The sequence below is a fragment of the Vigna unguiculata genome, chromosome 10 (genome assembly GCF_037176805.1).
Source record: "Vigna unguiculata cultivar grain cowpea cultivar isolate G323 ecotype 2 chromosome 10, ASM3717680v1, whole genome shotgun sequence".
Lineage (NCBI taxonomy): Eukaryota > Viridiplantae > Streptophyta > Magnoliopsida > Fabales > Fabaceae > Vigna > Vigna unguiculata.
In genome coordinates this window covers 51,185,939-51,205,289 of record NC_140801.1, presented here as the reverse complement: position 1 = coordinate 51,205,289, position 19,351 = coordinate 51,185,939, and the positions used below count along the sequence as shown (strand labels likewise).

Here is a 19,351-nt window from a genome sequence, read left to right as displayed (position 1 = left end):
TAAGTAATAAAAATATAAAATGTAAGAAATTAGATTTGAAAATTGTAAATTAATATAAAGAAATAAATTATATATTTTATAAATTGTTAATAATTCTCAGCGGTGTGAGATCATTAAAAAAAAATCTTCAAAATGTTATATGCTAAAATACTGATAAAAAGAAGGGTTAAATATGTTTTTGGTCCTTTATCTAAGTGAAATTTGGAATTAGTCCATCTTAAAAAATTTTGACCAATTTAGTCATTCATTCTTAAAATGCATGAATTTAGACCTTTTAACTAAATTTTGTTAAATTTATTTGATGTTTCAAGTGCATGTCATGATAGTATTTGAATTATTTATACCTTTTGACACATTTTTGTTTCAATATTAACTCAAATATTATCATAAAATACGTTTAAAATGTCAAATAAACTTAACAAAATTTGGTAATAAGGACTAAATCTATGCATTTATAAAGAGAAAGAACTAAATTAGTATAAAGTTTTGAAGAAGAACCAATTCCAAAATTTACTGAAACTTGAGGGATTAAACATATATTTAACCCTAAAAAAATATCTTCAAAATGTCAAATACTAAATTACTAAAGAAAGAGACCACTTCAAACCAGCTTTTATCAATTTTGGACCCGTTTGAGTTGTTCTTTTTGCTGAATCTTGAAAATCAGATAGATGTTTTGGTTTTCTTGAATTAATAGATTATGTTAAAGAAATCAATTATCTTCAATCTCTTTGGATTATATGAGTTTTGTTTTGAAAACTAAAACATTTCATTAACTAATGTTTGAATTATGACAAACATTAGTCAATACTTCATTTGATTAAAACAAAAAGAACATTTTTGGTTAACAATCTATAAAGAACTTTTTTTTTTATCATAACTAACCAGATGAACTTATTGAGAACAATGCCCCATGCTTGGATTCTCATACAACACAAATCAAATCCTAAGCATAACATTTTCAATACAAGCACTTTCAGTGTCACCAATTAGCATAGTTCACCCCTCCATGGAACTACAATGTGATCAGCAGAACCAGAAATTCTAAGTGCAACAACTCACAGAACTCTGGTGGCAGTGAAACTATACTCCAAAAATTATAATAATCTGATGTGATCCTTTAAAGAGAGATGTGGCATTCTGTTTGATTCACAGTTGCAACTTGATTTTCTCAGACCATTTAAAGATATCAGAATACACTCTATCACCTCCTAGATCTTCTCCTGTGGCACCTGCTGCCACTCTAATAACATCCTCAATCAATGCAAAGTTTCCCATGATGTCAACATGAGCACCACTTTGTGTGCCTCTTCCTTCTAGCAAGTTGGCTGGAGGAGAATGATCATATTCTCTAACGTAGGTGCGAATGCCAGAAGGGTTGAATCTTGTTTTTCCACGCCAACCTTTAGCACACATGAAGCCTGAGCTTAGAACTGGCACAGTCTCATCCCCATCAACAGTGTAAACTCCACCTTGCAGACACCTATCTTCACCATTACCACCATCTTGTGTAGTGTCAATTTCAAAAGGAATGTAACACGAGGCAAAGGGAGTTAACTTGTACACATAAGATCTTTCAGTTGGTAAGCCAACTCCATACAAAGAGAAGATTTCCATATCAGGAGCATTTGGTAATCTGCAGTTATTTTTAGAGTACAAAAACACATCAATTCAATACACAAAAATGAGTCACTACAAATCAAAACCACTACTACCACCAAAGTAACAACATCAGAAATGTATAACAATGATAAGAGTAACCAAAAAATCTTACTTCGTTTCCAAGGGATTTGACCAATACTTGTAGTGACTGTATTTAGGGTCATCCAAATTGTCTGCAATTCCATAAGAGAAATGAGCACTACCACGAGCCATCATCTTTGGAGCAACAAAATGAAGCAGGTCTACTATTGAGCCTGCTGTGTAAACCTTATGTTCAGCAACTGCTCTTACTCCCTCAATTCCCATTTCATGGTATTCGGTCCACACATCGCGACAAGTGGTATTAGCAACACTTCTACCCTTGAGAGCACCCTGTTAACAACAAAGTGAGTATAAACTATAAACATAATAGATTCAGAAAGCTAGACAAAATATATGGTAAAAGTAGTCTTTGAATTTATGAACTAACTCAATTCTACATAACCAACTTTTAAAGCGAGAATATTCCCGGTCTTACAAGAACTATGGTACTCATATATCATATCTAATATGATATCTAACACACCTCCTCGTATCGAGAACTAGACATCTGGAGTATGGTGAATAAGGGTTGGTGAAGTAGTAACACTCCCATCTTACTGATGAATAAACATTTAGAGTGAAGACAAATGTAGATTCCAGTAACAGATCTAGAATAGACTTTGATAAACATCACAGAAGTTGAGCTTAAGATATAATTCAATCTTACAAAATTAGCATATAAGGTGAGGAAATTGTCCAAGTCTTACAAGAACTAATAAGCCATTTCTCTAGCATACAGTGGTAGAGAAATTTAAAGATTCTTTGTTAAAAAAAGCTCACCCGAAAGTCAGTTATCTCAATCTCAGAGGAGGGTGCCTCAGCCACGTCTCTTCCAAATGATATCATTCTGCCATAGTTGACAGGATGTGTTTCATTTGTGTCTTGGTGTGGTAACTGAGTATAACCATTGCTGTGCTTTCTCTTGCTAGGGTGATATCCTTCCTCTGGTGACCAGTCAAGACCACCCCATATAGTATCTCCTCCTCTTGGTATCATTGACATTGTTGAGTCCCAAGAACGGGTCATCCTCATTACATGTTGCAAGGTTTGAAGCCGAAACAGATCGTTATCTAAAAATCCTGGAGCTATTGTCCTTGATGTATAACAAGAAAGAATCAAATTAAGTTTAAGTCTAACATGCTGAACAAAAAAAAAATACTGATATAGCATTAGTGCCAGATGCAATCTGAATTTCCTTTCTAAATGCAGATAAATAGTAGGTGAAGCAGAAAATGTTGGACAGGACTATTTACTTGGCAAAATCTGAATTAAAAGAAGAATTTGTAAGGAGAAGACAAATATTAAAGGTATTATAAACTACAAGGCATAGCTTATTTAAAGAGCTAGAACAAACAGGAAGGTATGACAAAGTAGCTAAAAATATGATGAAACTTTAGCAGTAATTTTCTTCTTAGAACTAACATGACCAATAAGTAAATTTACCTGGCAACAGCAATATCCCTGGCCTCAGCTGAGAAAAGCCCTGCTATAGCCTTTGGAACTCCTAAAAATGGCCCACCAATGTTCAAAACTGCCTTTATATATTTAGAACACCAATCTGGTCCTCCACCACCACCCATAGGAGCAGGTGCTTCAACCCATTTCATAAAATGAAGAAAGTATAACACACCCATTGAATGTGGAATAATAACTGCCTTGTTGCCACCATTAGTAGCAACCATAAGTTCTATGTTGCTTTTTATCCGACTAAGTGTTTGATCCCTCACCTGATCAATTGAGTTAACAATTAGAAAAGTCAAAACAAGACTGAGCAATTATTTAAGAAACATATATATACAACTCCATTTATCTTATGAGTCATTATCAATGTACTTCTTCAGGTGAGGGACATGGGCCACAACACAAGAACTGTAGGTAAAATCAGTTACAGAATATATACCTCAGTGTTCTGAAATGCTATTCTCCAATCATATGAAGCCATGTACATGGTTTTTTCTTCATAACCAATGCGAGCCAAGTTAGCAATCAGAACTGCCCAAACAAAGTATCCTGCAGCAAAGTAATCAGCAGCTACAAGTCCAGAGACAGGCCTAACTCTTATGCCTGGTGGATCTAATCCTGTTTCATTGTCCAGTGACATGTGATCCACCCAGCATGAAGGTCTGCAAAACATCCATCATGAAACAAAACATAAATTCTTAATCCCACCATATCTAGGCCTACAGGAACCTAGTCACTAGCATAGGTTAAGATTGCAAGTAAAAAGAACAACTAGTAAGAAGTGGCATGTCAAAGGTTTCCACAAAGCAATAAAAATGGCAATCTAATGTGAGCTTCCCAACTAAGGATAAGCAACAAAAATGGCAATCCATATCACAAGGCAACAAACTTACCCTTGTGCTAAGGTCTGACATTTCAAAAATACCAAAGTGATGGTGAACGATCCTACCTTATCATACTGTATCTAGGATTATCATTTCTATTTGGAAAACTATCTACTCTCTGATGTTTAAAGTCTGCTGCACATTAAACTAATGAAAAGAATTGGAATGGTTTCCATTGTGATGTTGATGAATTAAAGTCTCAACCAACAATTGTACTTCTGTATTAATCCAAGTCAAAAGATTAATTTTCTTTTTATAAGAATAAATTATGTAAGGAATTTTATATGCTTTTCAGTGGTGCAGTCTAAGAATACTGGAAATTCCCATATCAGAAGTTCAATGTTTGACCATACTGAAGGATTGATTGTTGCTTCAAAAATCAATCAATGACTACTTGAGAAATCAAATTAATTTTTCCAATTAAAATCAACTAGAAACATTCTCAACAGTTTCACGCTGAATAGTCCTTCCACAGTTCCACTCACCAAACTGGCACAGAAAAGCCACTGTTTAAACAAGTTCAAGGTGGAATTTAAGACTAGACAACTAAATATTTTTCTTCCCAAATGAATATTAGTAGTGGCATTGGCACAGTGCTTGAGGACATATTGATCAGAGTCAAAGGTTTAAAGTAAAGCAATGATCAAACCACGCATTATTCAAACAAAGACAAGTTGTTGTGAGAACAAACTCTCTTACGAGAAGTTAATTCAAACAACAATAAACGCACAAACAGAATAACTCAAAAGGGCAAAATTTAACCATCTCAAGCAATTTCGTCACAAACCAAGAAACGAGACCATAAAAGGAAAGTAGCCTTTAAATTCATTGCTTCCAAAGACTCCACCACCTATAGTACAAACAATTTGATAAATCCATCCAACATTCCAAAACTAGAGTGACATATTTCACCATACATCACCAAACGTTACCTATTTAGGACCATCCCAATCTGCCATCACCCCCATCATCATCCTAATCAACATCAACCAAAAACAGAAACATGACATAACAAGCCACATCCATACATCACAATCGAATCAAATTAAGGAAATGACTAAGAGTAAATACTCTACGCACTAACAATGTAAAGGAGTTATACAATATCAGCTGATCACAAACGTTCATCTATGTGAAGTTTATTTGACTTTTATAACACTACTAATAAGTATATTAAAAGGCACACTGAATGTGTTTTCAGATCAGTTAACAACCTAACAAAATTATGCTAACGGTGTATAGAAACTGAACTCGATGAAAAATGCAAGCAAGAGCCTTTATCATAATAATCAACAAAAAAACAGAAACACAGCATACCAACACCATAAACTACTTACCCAGTAGAATCACAAAAAGAAGTCACAAGCAAACATCACATCAAATCAGATTTAAGCAGCAAACAAAAGCAAGAACAAGCAAAATTGTTTGCTGGTAATACCTTTTATATACTTCTCCAAAGGTACCACCCCACAAGCGTTTCCTGAATAACCCTTCAGCACAGTGATGACCCTCCCATAGTTCAAGCCCCCCAGTGACAATCCCCGGCACAAAAACAACGGGGTGCTTCACCCTGAGCCCCTCCTTCTTGAGCTTAAGGCCCGGTGGATCAGGCATGGGCCCAGTTAATGCCTCGGTCACGTACTGAGGAATCGAAGAAGGCATCATCTGATACAGAAACAGAAGAAACCACCACACCGTGCAAATGCAACCCACCCACCAGCAACAGTGATCCAAGCACGACCATTTCGTCTTCCTCTTCTCCCTCAACCCATCTTTTATCTTCTTACTCTTCTTATTCTTATCATCTTCTTTCTCCTCTTCGCTTAGAACATTCGGCTCTGAACTCGGGCTCGGAACCTTTTCCGGTTCCGACCCTTTTCGCCGACGAAGTAAAGACATCTTCTACAACACGTCACAAGCTTCAAACAACAATTTTCTCTGAAAAAAATCACTTTTTTTCAGTTTCTCTGTTTTTCTTGTTCGTTCAATTTTGCCCCATAAATTGCAAACGCACCGGGTTGCGTTATTTTCCTCAAATATTGAAGATTTAAACAGAAATCAAAAGCCCGTGATTATAAATCGCATTGTGTAGCTCGGCCAGCTCAGAATTTTGTTTTTTCTTCAAAAAAAAATAAGAAAAAACAAACAGGATTTCTTTATCTGAACGTAAAAATGAACATCAAAGTGGCGTGAGTTATTGGTTATGGCATCTCTGAACCACTGAACGGAAACTGATCTTGAAGCTATGTCTTCTTTTTCTCTCTGTGTCTCAGATTTTGTCGAGAAACAAGGAGAAGCTTATCAGGAATTTTTGAAGGTGCGGTTATTGGTTGTGTAATTGAGTGATGGTGGGTCTCAGAGAATGAGTTAATTCAAACCGAATTCGATAACGTGGCAGAAATCAATTGGTTCCGATCAACGAGATCTACGATCGGATCAAATAATGTCAATTATTTGAGTCTGAGGGGTCGTAAGAAGAACAGAGAGAAAGATGTAGTTTGATAAAACAATTGTTTGAAAATTATCAAGTATTTAATTAGATTTTCTATAGATATTTTAATTTTGACCTGTTGTTTTATGATTGTGTGGTCTCGTTTGTTAAACTCAATTCATAACTCAGATTTTTTAAGAAATACTGATTTTTTTTTATCAATTTTTAAAGAGTTGGTTTTAAAATTAAATTTAAATACATGGCATGTTAAAAAATTGCATTTGTTTTTGTCACTATACAAGTAATTTCATGTTTAAATTTAATATGAGAATATTTGTGTATTTTTATTTCAGATCACTAATGCTAAATAAAAATTACCTTAAATTAAAAGATCCATTTAGGAGTCCTTTTTATTTATGTAATTAAAATTAAAGATGATAAATAAGTAGATTTGATGAGGATAAGTGGAATATTTTAGTTAATAATAAGTTTGCCATATCTAGTCTAGTTTGTCCATGTATGTACCCTGTATATTTATATATATATTATAGATGAAATACTAAAAATAACTTTTTGGAATTAAAATAAAACATTTTAAAAATTTTAATTTTTACCTTGATATTATTCAAAGTAATTTAAATAATAAATGCTTATAAACTAAATTTAAATTGTAATTAAATATTTTAATATGTAGAATAACAATCTTAGTTTTGTTAAAAAAATATTAATTAATCATTAAGTGTTTTTTTTAATATTATATTTTAAAAAAAAAAAACTAAGGATCCGTATACCACTTTTTTATTACGAAAACAACATTAACCTAATCTGTCCTGATTAAAATACACCAACTTGACTAAATTTAAATTGTAATTAAATATTTTAAGATGTAGAATAACAATCTTAGTTTTGTTAAAAAATATATTAATTAATCATTAAGTGTTTTTTTTAAATATTATATTTAAAAAAAAAACTAAGGATCCATATACCACTTTTTTTATTACGAAAACAACATTAACATATTCTGTCTTGATTAAAATACACCAACTTGACATAATAAAGTAAAGTTAAACTTTAAAGCAGAAGAATTTCATTATATTCTTAAATTGCGTGTTGAAGTTATTGTTTTTAATATTTAATTTAATTTGTCATTCCGCTATTAATATATTACGTGGCATTCGATTCCCTTTATAATATTTATAATATTACTCTCTATAATATAATTAATAGTTTATCAATATATAGGGACATGTTTGAATTTATTTTTTTTACGACATTGAACGTACTCTGTTAATGATTTGCTTTTGAAAAATACTTTCACAAAATAATTCTTAATAACATTATTTGATGAAATGATGTACAAGGTTGTTGTTCTCCTTTACTTTGGTCGACAATGTATTAATTAGTGGCCATAAAGAAAGTGTCGGTAGGAAAAGGCATGTATATAGAAAAATAGTTATTTTATAGAGTGAATCTTTAAGTTTAGTCTTTATAACTAATACAATAATTAAATGGCTTTTGGATGTGAAAACAAATAATTAATTTACTTTTGTTGTTTAAAAAAATGTTTTTGTTAACGTTTATGACTTTTACATTTTTATGTTTATGCAATGTGATGGTTATACATATAAACATATGATATTATTACATTAAACTAATGATTGTTGGGATTTGTTTTCTTTGCTAAACAAATTTGATGTCAATTACTTATAGTTATTAAAGCCACAGTATTTTACACTTTTAAAAAGACTTGAAATCTTAATAATTTGTTTACTTGTTTATTTTTCATATCATTTCTCGAATAATTTTATTATTATTTACAAGATTAATGTTGTATTAGTAGTATTTATTTTATATAAATGAAGCTTGATTATTTTGTTATTAAAAAGTCAGATATATAAATAGAAAAATCATGGAGTTTGATTTTGTGAAGATTATACTTTTTAGAAAACTGTTTATTTTCCTCCATTTATATTTACTTTAATATTTTAAACAATTTACTTATTTGTTGAAAGATTAAAGATTGTTATACAAGTATAAAGTGTTATTATTTTAATCCATCAAAATTTTCACTAAAGTAAGTTCATCTTTTACTCTTTTTTTCTTAAGTCATTTTTTAAATTTGACATACATGGAGTGTTTGAGGCATGAATGTGAGTCTTTGAGGTTCAAGATTAATCTTTGTTTTATCACCATAATATGTTTGTTTCAGTGATTTGACTTCTTTAAGTATAAATAGGATATTATTTAAGAGTTACTATTATTGAAATATAGTTGAGTTAATGGTATAGTCAAAGTAAAGGAAGATAATTATTTTCTAATAGAGTTTCAATTGAATGATCTTGTAATAGAGATTATATGATTATTATTTTTATTGTGAGAATTTTGTTGTAAAAATTGAGCTATGATTAAGATTTTGATAAATCTCAAAATTTAAGAGTTTGTATAGTTGTGTGGATTCATGATTTACTTTGATGTATCATTTCAGACAAATTGTTTGATCTAAAGACATTTTTTACTTTGATGATATAATCTATTTGTTAAATTTATGAAGTGATGCAAACTTGTTGGACAAACCAGACTACACAAAGTGAAAAAGAAAATAAAAATCCAAAGAGATTAAGTTGTTATACTTGTTGGGTGAGCCTTATGAAAAAGGCTACCAAGGGTTTGGGTCATTGAGTGAGTAAAACTCTTGCTCAATGAAACTATTTTTATAAAAATTTAGAAAACTCGAGGTGGTTAAATATCGATGGACGATTTTGGTCTCGTTAGACGAATTTAATTGATTTTACTCCTGACATTTATGTTCCTAGGCAAGTCAACTTTCTTACTAATTGAAAAAAAAATGATGAAAATTTAGTGGGTTCAAAATGAATTGGTTTATATGAGAGTCATGTCTGGTCGAGTGAGTGAGAGTGCTTGTTGAGTGAGACTAATTTTCGTAAAAACTTTCAACTTTGTCTTGTTGGGCAAGCTTGTTATCCACAGAGTGAGAGAAAAAAAAATTTAAAAATAAAACAAATGAATTTAAATTTTTAAAAATAAAGTGGATGGATATGTGTCCCAAGTAGAGCATGAGTGTTTTGCTAAAATATATTGTGGATGTGTGTGTGTGACCAAGTAGAGCCCGAGTGTTTTGCCAAAATATATCATAGATGTGTGTTTGGCTTAGTAAATCTTGAGTGTTTTACTAAAATCTATTATAAATGTATTTGTGACCAAGTATAACTTTATTATCTTTTGAAAATCTACTACAGTGTTAATTGTTTGTTTAACATGTGTTTTATGTGAATGCAATTATTATCAATGAGAAAATATTACCTATAAATTTAATTTATTACTCGAGTCTTATGGAAGTATAGTAAAAAATATAATTTATTTTGAACCATTGATAATTGTTAATATATATAATTTAATTCTTAATATTTTCCAGTGTATATAATTACAAAGTGTTTAATGATTAGGTGAACAAACCAATGAGTTAATGCATTAGTTAAGTGTTTTATTCTTCTTTTATTAAACTAAAAAATAATCTTATTCCCCAACTAACTCACGTTTTCTTGCCGTTTCGCATTAACAAAAGCATCGTCATTGACGCTTTTTATTTGTTCGTAAAAAAGTATTTTTACTTTAATAATTTCACCAAATCCAAACAACTAACACTAATCACGCTTATTTTGAAGGTTATTTATTTAAGAAACACTCAGAATTTCTTGCTATTATATATATTCTTTTTGTCTTGCTACGTTACTTAAGTGAATCAATGAACAATAGGGTTTATTTATAAAGAAAAAAAAAGTGTGTTTCTTTGTTGTGAAAGAAAAAGTTAATGATTTTTATTGTATGCTTCACGTGGGTTAATGATTATGCTTACGGTGTCAGCTTTTAATGCACATTCTTTAAACATTGTTTAAGCATTAACGTATATTAATATTGGTTCTTCAAAGACATGCAATGAATTAGTATTGGTTCATATTATATATATATATATATATATATATATATATATATATATATATATATATATATATATATATTATGGAGTGAGAATGCTAAAGATAATTCTAAAAATAAATTATTGTATTTATTTTCAAATATGTTTTTAAAATAAACTCCACAACTTATTAAAATCATTTTAAAGTTGTTATTCGTTATATGTTAAAATGTTATTTGTTAAAATGAATAGAGAAAAAAAAGTTACATAACGTGCAATCTTTAAGAAACAGTTAAAGAAGCCCGGTGGGCTGAAAAAAACTAAAGGGCCCTTTCAGATACGGCCCACTGGGTTAACGCTTTCAAAAAAATAAAAGTAAAAGTTATAAAGAGAAAAATGTCTTACCATACATTCAGATGAACCTTTTTTAATAAAGTATTTTTTTTTTTAATTAATAAAATTAAAAATTTTCAATTGATTATAATTCTGATTTTATCTTTTCAATTAATTTCAAATTCATTTAAAAGTTTACTGTTACAGTTGCTTCACGTACATGAATAAAAAAGAGAGATAATATTGATTTGGATTAAATATATTTTTGGTCATTCTTATAAATTTTGAATCAATCTAATTTTTCATTTTTAGAAATGTAGATTTAGTCATTTAAATTATGTTTTTTAAGTTTATTTGACGTATTAAACGTATTTATCAACTAACATTGAAACAATGTGTCAAACGGTGTAAACAAACTAAAATACTATAATAAAATGTGTTTAAAACGTCAAATAAACTTAATAAAATTTGGTTAAAATGACTAAATCCACATATTTATAGATTTGAGACACTAAATTAATTCAAAATTTTTAAGATGAATTAATTCTAATTTTCACAGAAAAAAAAATCTATTTAAACCTATTGATTTTATATCTTGTGATTTGAGTTTTATATCAACGTGAAAGTTCATGATACCACATTTTCTTCCTCTTAATTTATGATTTTTTTTCTACACAAAACGTGCTTTTTGAAATACAGATAAATAAAGTTCCCACCTGAAAAAATAGAAAAGAAAAACCCTAGAGATTTTCATTAAATCGATACAGAATATATATAAGGCCTTTATTCTCCCTTTATAAAGATGTATTCTTTATGATAAGTCACTTTACAATCATTATTACAGTGTTGAAGACATGTTTCACGTTACAAACTCAGCACACCTTTATGGTAACATGAGATTTTCGAACCCATGAAATTATATTTTAATACAAGATTAATTAGTTTGATCCATGAATTTGGTAGTATACATATAACACCCAAATTGAAATACCTAGATGAGATAAATATATTTAATTGTGATAAAACTTCATGATAAAATTGAGCTATTGATAGTTAAGATCAGATAAACTATATTAAATAAATAGATGGGTAAACATATTTAATTATGATAATAATTCATGATAAATTTCAACTCAAGAAAAAACTTTAAACATAACTTGAAAGTATCTTAGAAGTCACAGATATTCTTAATATATCCTCAAAAGATACTAATAGTAATAAATCTTAAAATAAATAAAAAAGTGTTTATGATACTTGTAATCTTCTTGTATCTTTCTTTATTTGGTATCTAAAGCGTAAATTTTTAAATTTATGTACATGTGTAATCAGGCAAGATAAATAATTTATTAATTAGAAATTAAAATTTAATATCACATGGGACTGACTGCATAATCTTTTATACATTTAAAAAAATAATCTAAAAATATTAATATTTTGTTTGTAGCTATTTATTGTGCTAGAAGAATCTTCCGTTCAAAGGTGGATCGTGGAGTCCTTTCCATAGTAAGTTTTTTAATGTTTCGTTCGAAACAGAGAAAAAATAAAATTAAATAAACGAGAAACGGAAACAGCAATATTCCTATTTCTTTTCACTGTTTGGAGTCTTTTAAAAAGAGAAGAAGATGTGAAATAAAATGGAAGAATCGAACAAAAAGGAAAAAGTGATGATATACGTAATAAAAAGACTTTAATTTTCTTAATTTGTAATCTTTACCTCTTTTACGTAAGATATTCACACAACAGAATAAAAAAAATAGAATATTTTATTATATGATAATTCACCAAATACCATATGTTTGTTTTTCTTTTCCCTTTTAACCTTTGCGCTTTTTCTTTTCTTCCTTTTTCTCCAAGCGTGCCGTTTCTTTTGCAGGTGGATAAAACATAAGAAGAAAAAATCCAAACCTTTTTAATTTAAATTCAATTACACATTTATATCTTATATCATTCTGTTTCTATAGTTTCACTTACCCTCCTCCTTTGGTTTTCATCTTCCATGGAAACATAGGAGTTAATGTGGAATGGAGCATTCCCCTGTGGCAGATAGAATGATTGAAGCACCAAAAGTACCATAATTGTTTTGCCCTCTCATCCAAGTGTACATGCTCTAAATTCTCCAAACATAGTACAAAAACCTATCTTTTCCTTTGCAAGCATGTGAGTGATGGTCCACTCATATCATCACAATATATATATATATATATATATATATATATATATATATATATATATATATATATATATATATATATATATATATGAGAATTCAAGTATGAGTCTAAATTTTACATTAAGTAGAAAATCGTCTTAAGATTTTAGGTTAAGAGTGATGTCAATCCTTTATGTGTGAGTTGGACTAATGTTTCATTAATGTTGTATCTCTCTGGTGATCATTTTCCAAAAGACTCAACATATATATATATATATATATATATATATATATATATATCTCCCAATTCTTCAGCATTTACTCAAATCTATTAATGTTATTCAAATCATTCATATGATAATGTCTCCTCTACGGAACTAGGTGGATTTCACCCTCTTCATCACCATTGGTCAATCAATCAATGCATCAATAGCCACAGTCACCTTTAATCCTTTTACACATCACGTATCAAGCTAGGGTTATTTCACACTTTCATTCATCGTAACAAATGCATATATTAATTACCATTTTTTACATTAATTTTACCCATGTGATTAGTTCCTAAACATGTCAAACGTAAAACTTTACAAGGTTTTAATGCCAACTTGTACATAAGTAGGTATTACAAAAGCCAATGAAGTTTCACATTGCTTACATTTCACACTCTCATTGTTTATAAAAGACGTAGGTTTCATTTAAATCTCCACCTTCAACTTCTATATGTTACGTTTAAATCTTCACAAAATTTTGAATAAAAAATGTATATGTTGCACCGATTTTTTTATATTCCGCAGTCAAACTATACTTTAGGAGAAAATAAAGTTCCATGTATTAGAATTCCTTAAGAGGTAAGTTTTTGATTAAAGATTTTCAAATATATGGAATCTAGAGTTGCTATCATCTAGTGCAATGTTGCATATGGAAAAAGAAACAAAAAGAGTTTCACTTTATTCCTCCCTTCTTGGCAAGAACAGAAGAGAAAAATAATTAAACCAGATAATTTTGTGGTTTAATATTTTAATGCATAGCAAGGTGTGGCATTGTTTAATAATATAAAGGAAATGAGTCCTATAATTTTAGAAGAGACAGAGACAAATGTTGTCTTGTGGTATGGTTGATTATTGTTCTTTTCAACACTTAAAAAAAGAATGTTAGGTTTTACCTTTAGTTGCTTATGATTTAGGATGCAAAGCAGAGTTCGATCACCCATCACCTTTTTCGACTAACAAACATTGTGTTTGACATGACAATAAAAGTGTCAAAAGAGGAACATGGCGGGTTTGAATAAAGCAAAAACAAACATATTAACAATTAGTATTCATTAATACCACTTTTATGACTTTACATATAAATGATAAAGATTAATGAAAACTATCTTTAAATTAAAAATTTGTCTCATATATATACTAACAATGTATAATTCATGAGATGCATTACACATCAGAATTATAACCTGATACATGGAAATATAAAGATAAATATGTTTTTAGTATGTAAATTTTGACATTCAAAATTTAGATATTTTTTTTCCCAAATTTTAAAAATAAATGAATATAATCTAGTTATGTAAATTTTTTTTGACATGCCAAACGTGTTTTATATTAATATTTAAATTATTTATATTGTTTGACACGTTCCTTGCTTTAATGTACTAGTATTATGGTGTTTGATTTAGTCTCATATCGCTTAAAATTGTAAAATTGTGAGATGTGATTCTCTATTTTACTATATAAGAAACTCTATGTAAAACTTGAGATACATAAAAAATAAAAATACTTTATAGTGTAGTTATGAACGTAGAGATACACATTATAAAAAATAAATAACGTAATTTGATTAAAAAAATTATGTTCATCTAACTTTTAAATTTTGAGAGCAAAATATATCAAAATTATGAATATAGACAAATTTTAATTTTGTGTCAAAATTTAAAAACTAAAAATATATTTAATCCTTATTATTTTACATGTTGCGTTTTCAAGCATACATTTTTAATCAAATTTGTTTGTTAACTAGTAATGTAGAGACTCTATCAACATTAAGCATTATTTTATATTCATCTCTTTTCTCTGTGGAAAAAAAAGAAGAAAGTATAAAGCATAAAAAGAAAAAAGTATCGATTTATTTTTTTGCTTTCTCTGTTAAGTGATCCAGGTTACTTTTAACGCACGCAAATTATAAACATCTATATCAATAGTTACGCTTATAGTTTGTTTATATAGCAAATTTTTGTTTTAATTGTTTAAAAAATTAAGTTTACAAATTTTAGAAGCAGTTTTTATATGTGTCATAAATTTAAACATGTAATTTTCCTTATCATTAATATTATGAAAAAAAATTATTTTCATTATTGAAAAGTTAAAATAGTACACTTATTTTAAAATTTACTTTTTTCTTTCTTGCACTAGTTATAAACTGAAATAGAGATATTATTTCCTAAAAAAAACTCACTGTAAATAGATGGTATATCATATTCATAATAATATAGAAGTTACGACAATTTTATATTTTAACTTTCTCCTACATTATTGTGTAATTACTTCAAAATCAATACCCTGCTGGTTTATGTATGATAATAATAGAAGTTTTTTTGATTAATATTTTTGTCATGTTTTTTTTTTCCTAATAATTGGTGGATGGCACGGCGGGAGAATAAATTAAAATGTGTCTAAACGAGCTCCACCACCTTTGTTACCCTCCTTTATCTTATTTGAAAATAAGAAAACCAAAGTGAAAATGATTATTTTTTTTGAGATAAATTTTAAGTCTAACTCAATCTTATACAATCTACTTAATAAGGTGAGATTTACACTTAGAGCTGTCAAAACGGGTAACTCGATTCAACCCGGCTCGACTCATCACGGGTTAATGATTTAGTGAGTTAACCCAACCCGGCTCACTTTTTAGCAAGCCAAAAAAATTTGACTCCGGTCTGGCCCACCACGGATTGACGGGTTAAACAGGTTGACTCACGGGTTTACTTAATTAAAAAAAAATATTATTTTTTTTATTTTTTTTTTCAGTTAAAACTAAATTGTAATTCTAATTAAAATCTAAATAAACTTTAATACAATCCAAATACAAACCAAAATAAAAAAATATACAAATTATTTATGTGTTGAATAAAAAAAACCTAACATAACTCAAATATAAAGCTCAACTTAATAAAAAAAATAAAAACACTTGTGTGACCTTTTTATTTGCGGGTTGAGTCACCAACCCGGCTTATCACAGGTTCAACCTGGATAAGCCAGGTTCTAAATGAGCCGAGTCAAAAATTAACCCGTATTGAAATTTGTAAAAAAATTTCAACCCAACCCAGTCTGAACCCGTGGTGAGCCGAGTTGACTCGCGAGTATCAACTCATTTTGACAACTCTATTTACACTTATATATATATATATATATATATATATATATATATATATATATATATATATATACTCTCAATAACGATTTTTATAATTTTAACCATGTTATGACTTTTTTTTTTTTAATTTCATATTATTTTTTAAAGTTTAAACTAACTCATCGTTACAAAATTATTAACCTATAAAATGAAAATCGATTCTAATTATATGATGTAATATAACTAGTTATAAGATTTCCAAAACTCACTGGTATGTTCTTATCTTACTTGTATATGGGCATTGAATGGGGGCGAAGAGGGTTACCAAATTTGTGGAAACTAGATTTGAGTCAAAACAGTGACAAGAAACGAAATTGTATGAAACAAAATAGAAAAGGAAGTTTTTGGCATCTTTGAATTTGAAGATGTTTGGAGTGTGTGATAGAAATGGACAAAAGTGTCGCAGACGCAGTACCAGTTATTCTGGTTTGACTGAAGCATGGCTCAATAAACAAACATAATATTGATACGTTGGTGACTATAATCAGTGAGAGAAAATTATAAAATATGATAAAAAAATTATGTAAATATTATTATCGTAGAACAAATTGGTGTTATTCTATTCTACCCGTGAGGTTGCTCACTCTGCACATTTTTATTTGATTAATTAGAAATGCTCCAAATTCAAACAATATTAAACAATTTAGTAAGGTTGCGATGCATCAATGGGAATGTTGAGTGTACTTTATGCAAACACTGTAATCACATAAATTCACAATCACTGCACTTCCTTCTTTGTGTCTCCTCCGTGTCAAATAAAATTATGATGTTTCTTCTCAAATCACAATTTTTACCTTCCATTAATTAACAACACCCATTTCTTACTCACCTTCTTTTATTTTTACTCACCTTCTTTTATTTTTAGATTAAATATGTTTTTAATCTCTTTAAATGAAATTTAGATTAGTTCTTCTTCAAAATTTTTATTAATTTAGTCATTTATCTTTAAAAATGCATGAATTTAGCCCTTTTAACAAAATTTTGTTAAATTTATCCGACGTTTCAAGCGCATTTTATGGTAATATTTAAATTGTTTATTCTGTTTGGCACATTTTTTTTTCAATGTTAATTCAAATATTATCATAAAATACGTTTAAAATATCAAATAAACTTAACAAAATTTGGTAAAAAAGACTAAATCTACGCATTTCTAAGAATGAATGACTAAATTAGTATAAAATTTCAAAAATCGATTAATTCTAAAATTTACTTAAACCGAGAAATAAAAAACATATTTAACCTTTTATTTTTATATATGTTGTCTATTTTAAAGTTTCGATCTGTATATATTATTCTTAAAAAAACACCTTAGAAATTTGAAAAGAAAAATATTTAAATTACTTAATTACCTTGTTTAAAGTTTGAACATGTTGTAATATTGTTCTTTAAAAGACACATTAGAAAGTTGAGAAAAAAATATATATTTAAAGTATTTTTTTTATCAATGTGAAACAATTAAATATATCGAAACCATTTAAAAAAAAGTAAAGTTTGCTCCTAATTGGATTACATATATTTAAAATAATGTGTAATTTAACTAAATACGAACACTATAAACTAAAAATTTAGTGAAAAATATCTGAAAAGTAAATAAATAATTTTGAAAATATTTTCTTGATGTCCTTTTTTTTATTTAAATCAGATTTTAAAAATCATCCAGTTTTAAAAATATATTTAATTATTATTTATATTTACAAAATTAAGAATAAAATGTTATAAACATTTAAATACTCTATGCATTTTACTTTATAAAATAAAAGAATAAGTTTATGTATTTATCATATAAGCTGTAGTTTCAATCTGAACAAATAATAAGATATGGTTTTGAAGCGCAAAAAAGGAAGATGAACATGTGCACGTGTGGCCGTACTGCCAGGCGCACTCAACTTTGACATTCAAGTCACGAAATGTATAAACCTAATTCGGTGGTAATTAATTAAAAATAATTTTTATATTTTTTAAGTATATGTCTAGATCTCATATTTGTTAAAAATAAAAAGATATTAACAAATAAAAAGATAGAACAATATACGAAAATGAAAATTTATAAATTTATTATTTTAAAATTTTGGGTTAAGAATGATGTAATTTTTTAGGCGTGAGTTAAAATTATGTTTTATTAGTTAAAAGAACTTAACCGAAGGCAAATTTGAAAGAGGAAATATTACACAATAATTGATAAAAAATATTAATAATTGTAAATGGCATTAGAATAAAGGGGTGAAAATAGAAAATGGTGATGAAAATTTTAGAAAATGGATTTTAAGTTTAATTTAATCTCACAAAATCGATTTGTAAAATAAGATTTGTCTTAGTTATATATATAAATTGATTTTATTTTTAGTCGACGTAAAATTTTGAACAGAAAAGTAAAGATTATGTGAATGTTTGAGAATTACAGTGACAACTGTGTACAATGATCGAAAGGTGGAAGTACTTGTTGTTGAATGTTGTTGGTTTTTGGTGTGTGACAATTGGTTCACACTATCTCATAATTTGAAGGCAAAAGGAAATATTGATGAAGTAAGGTGTTGGTGTGTTTCATCATAACATAATATTCCAGTCTGTCATGTCCAACTAATACTCTGTCAAACTAATCCCATATGGAAGTAACACTTTTATTAAGCTAATCCAATTGCATTTGCTTCAATTTCTGATTTACTTTACACTCTGTCTATAATGGGAAATGAGAAGAAAGAGAGAGAGGAAGATAAAAGTGAAATATAGATTACTTAGGATTGATAAAATTATTAGGAAAATGTTAGATGTTGTCATGAAATGGTTTTTCTTTTCTTCTTAACAAATTTTAAGCTATTTTTGAAATACTTTTGTTCTAGAAATTACATGTTTGATTTTTATCTTAAAAAAAAAAACATAGATTTTATTTTTATAGTTTTGTTCCGAAGTTCTAGAAATATTTTGGAGATATTATTTGGAACTTGGAGTTCTGTCACACTTTTATTCTTAAAAGACGTCTTAGAGATTAGAGAAAGGAAGAAATATTTATA

General features: G+C 28.4%; 1 protein-coding gene across 1 annotated transcript; it reads right to left on the bottom strand.

The window, feature by feature from the left end:
• Positions 1 to 837: 837 nt before the first annotated feature.
• On the bottom strand, positions 838 to 6,479 carry LOC114166844 (phospholipid:diacylglycerol acyltransferase 1-like). Its single transcript, XM_028051706.2, has 6 exons — positions 5,527 to 6,479; positions 3,644 to 3,866; positions 3,187 to 3,470; positions 2,524 to 2,836; positions 1,775 to 2,034; positions 838 to 1,636 (listed from the first exon to the last, which is right to left on the bottom strand). Exons 1-6 carry the CDS (start codon positions 5,985 to 5,987, stop codon positions 1,150 to 1,152), a joined length of 2,028 nt encoding a protein of 675 aa, XP_027907507.1. The 5' UTR covers positions 5,988 to 6,479; the 3' UTR covers positions 838 to 1,149.
• Positions 6,480 to 19,351: the final 12,872 nt, after the last annotated feature.

What these genes read in the sequence shown, in the direction of transcription:
- LOC114166844 (XM_028051706.2), bottom strand. Translation starts at nt 5,987, where the DNA reads ATGTCTTTACTTCGTCGGCGAAAAGGGTCGGAACCGGAAAAGGTTCCG. An exon ending in TAGCATTTCAGAACACTGAG is followed by an intron (nt 3,471 to 3,643) that starts GTATATATTCTG and finishes TCAATTGATCAG; the next exon opens with GTGAGGGATCAAACACTTAG. An exon ending in TCAAATCCCTTGGAAACGAA is followed by an intron (nt 1,637 to 1,774) that starts GTAAGATTTTTT and finishes AAATAACTGCAG; the next exon opens with ATTACCAAATGCTCCTGATA.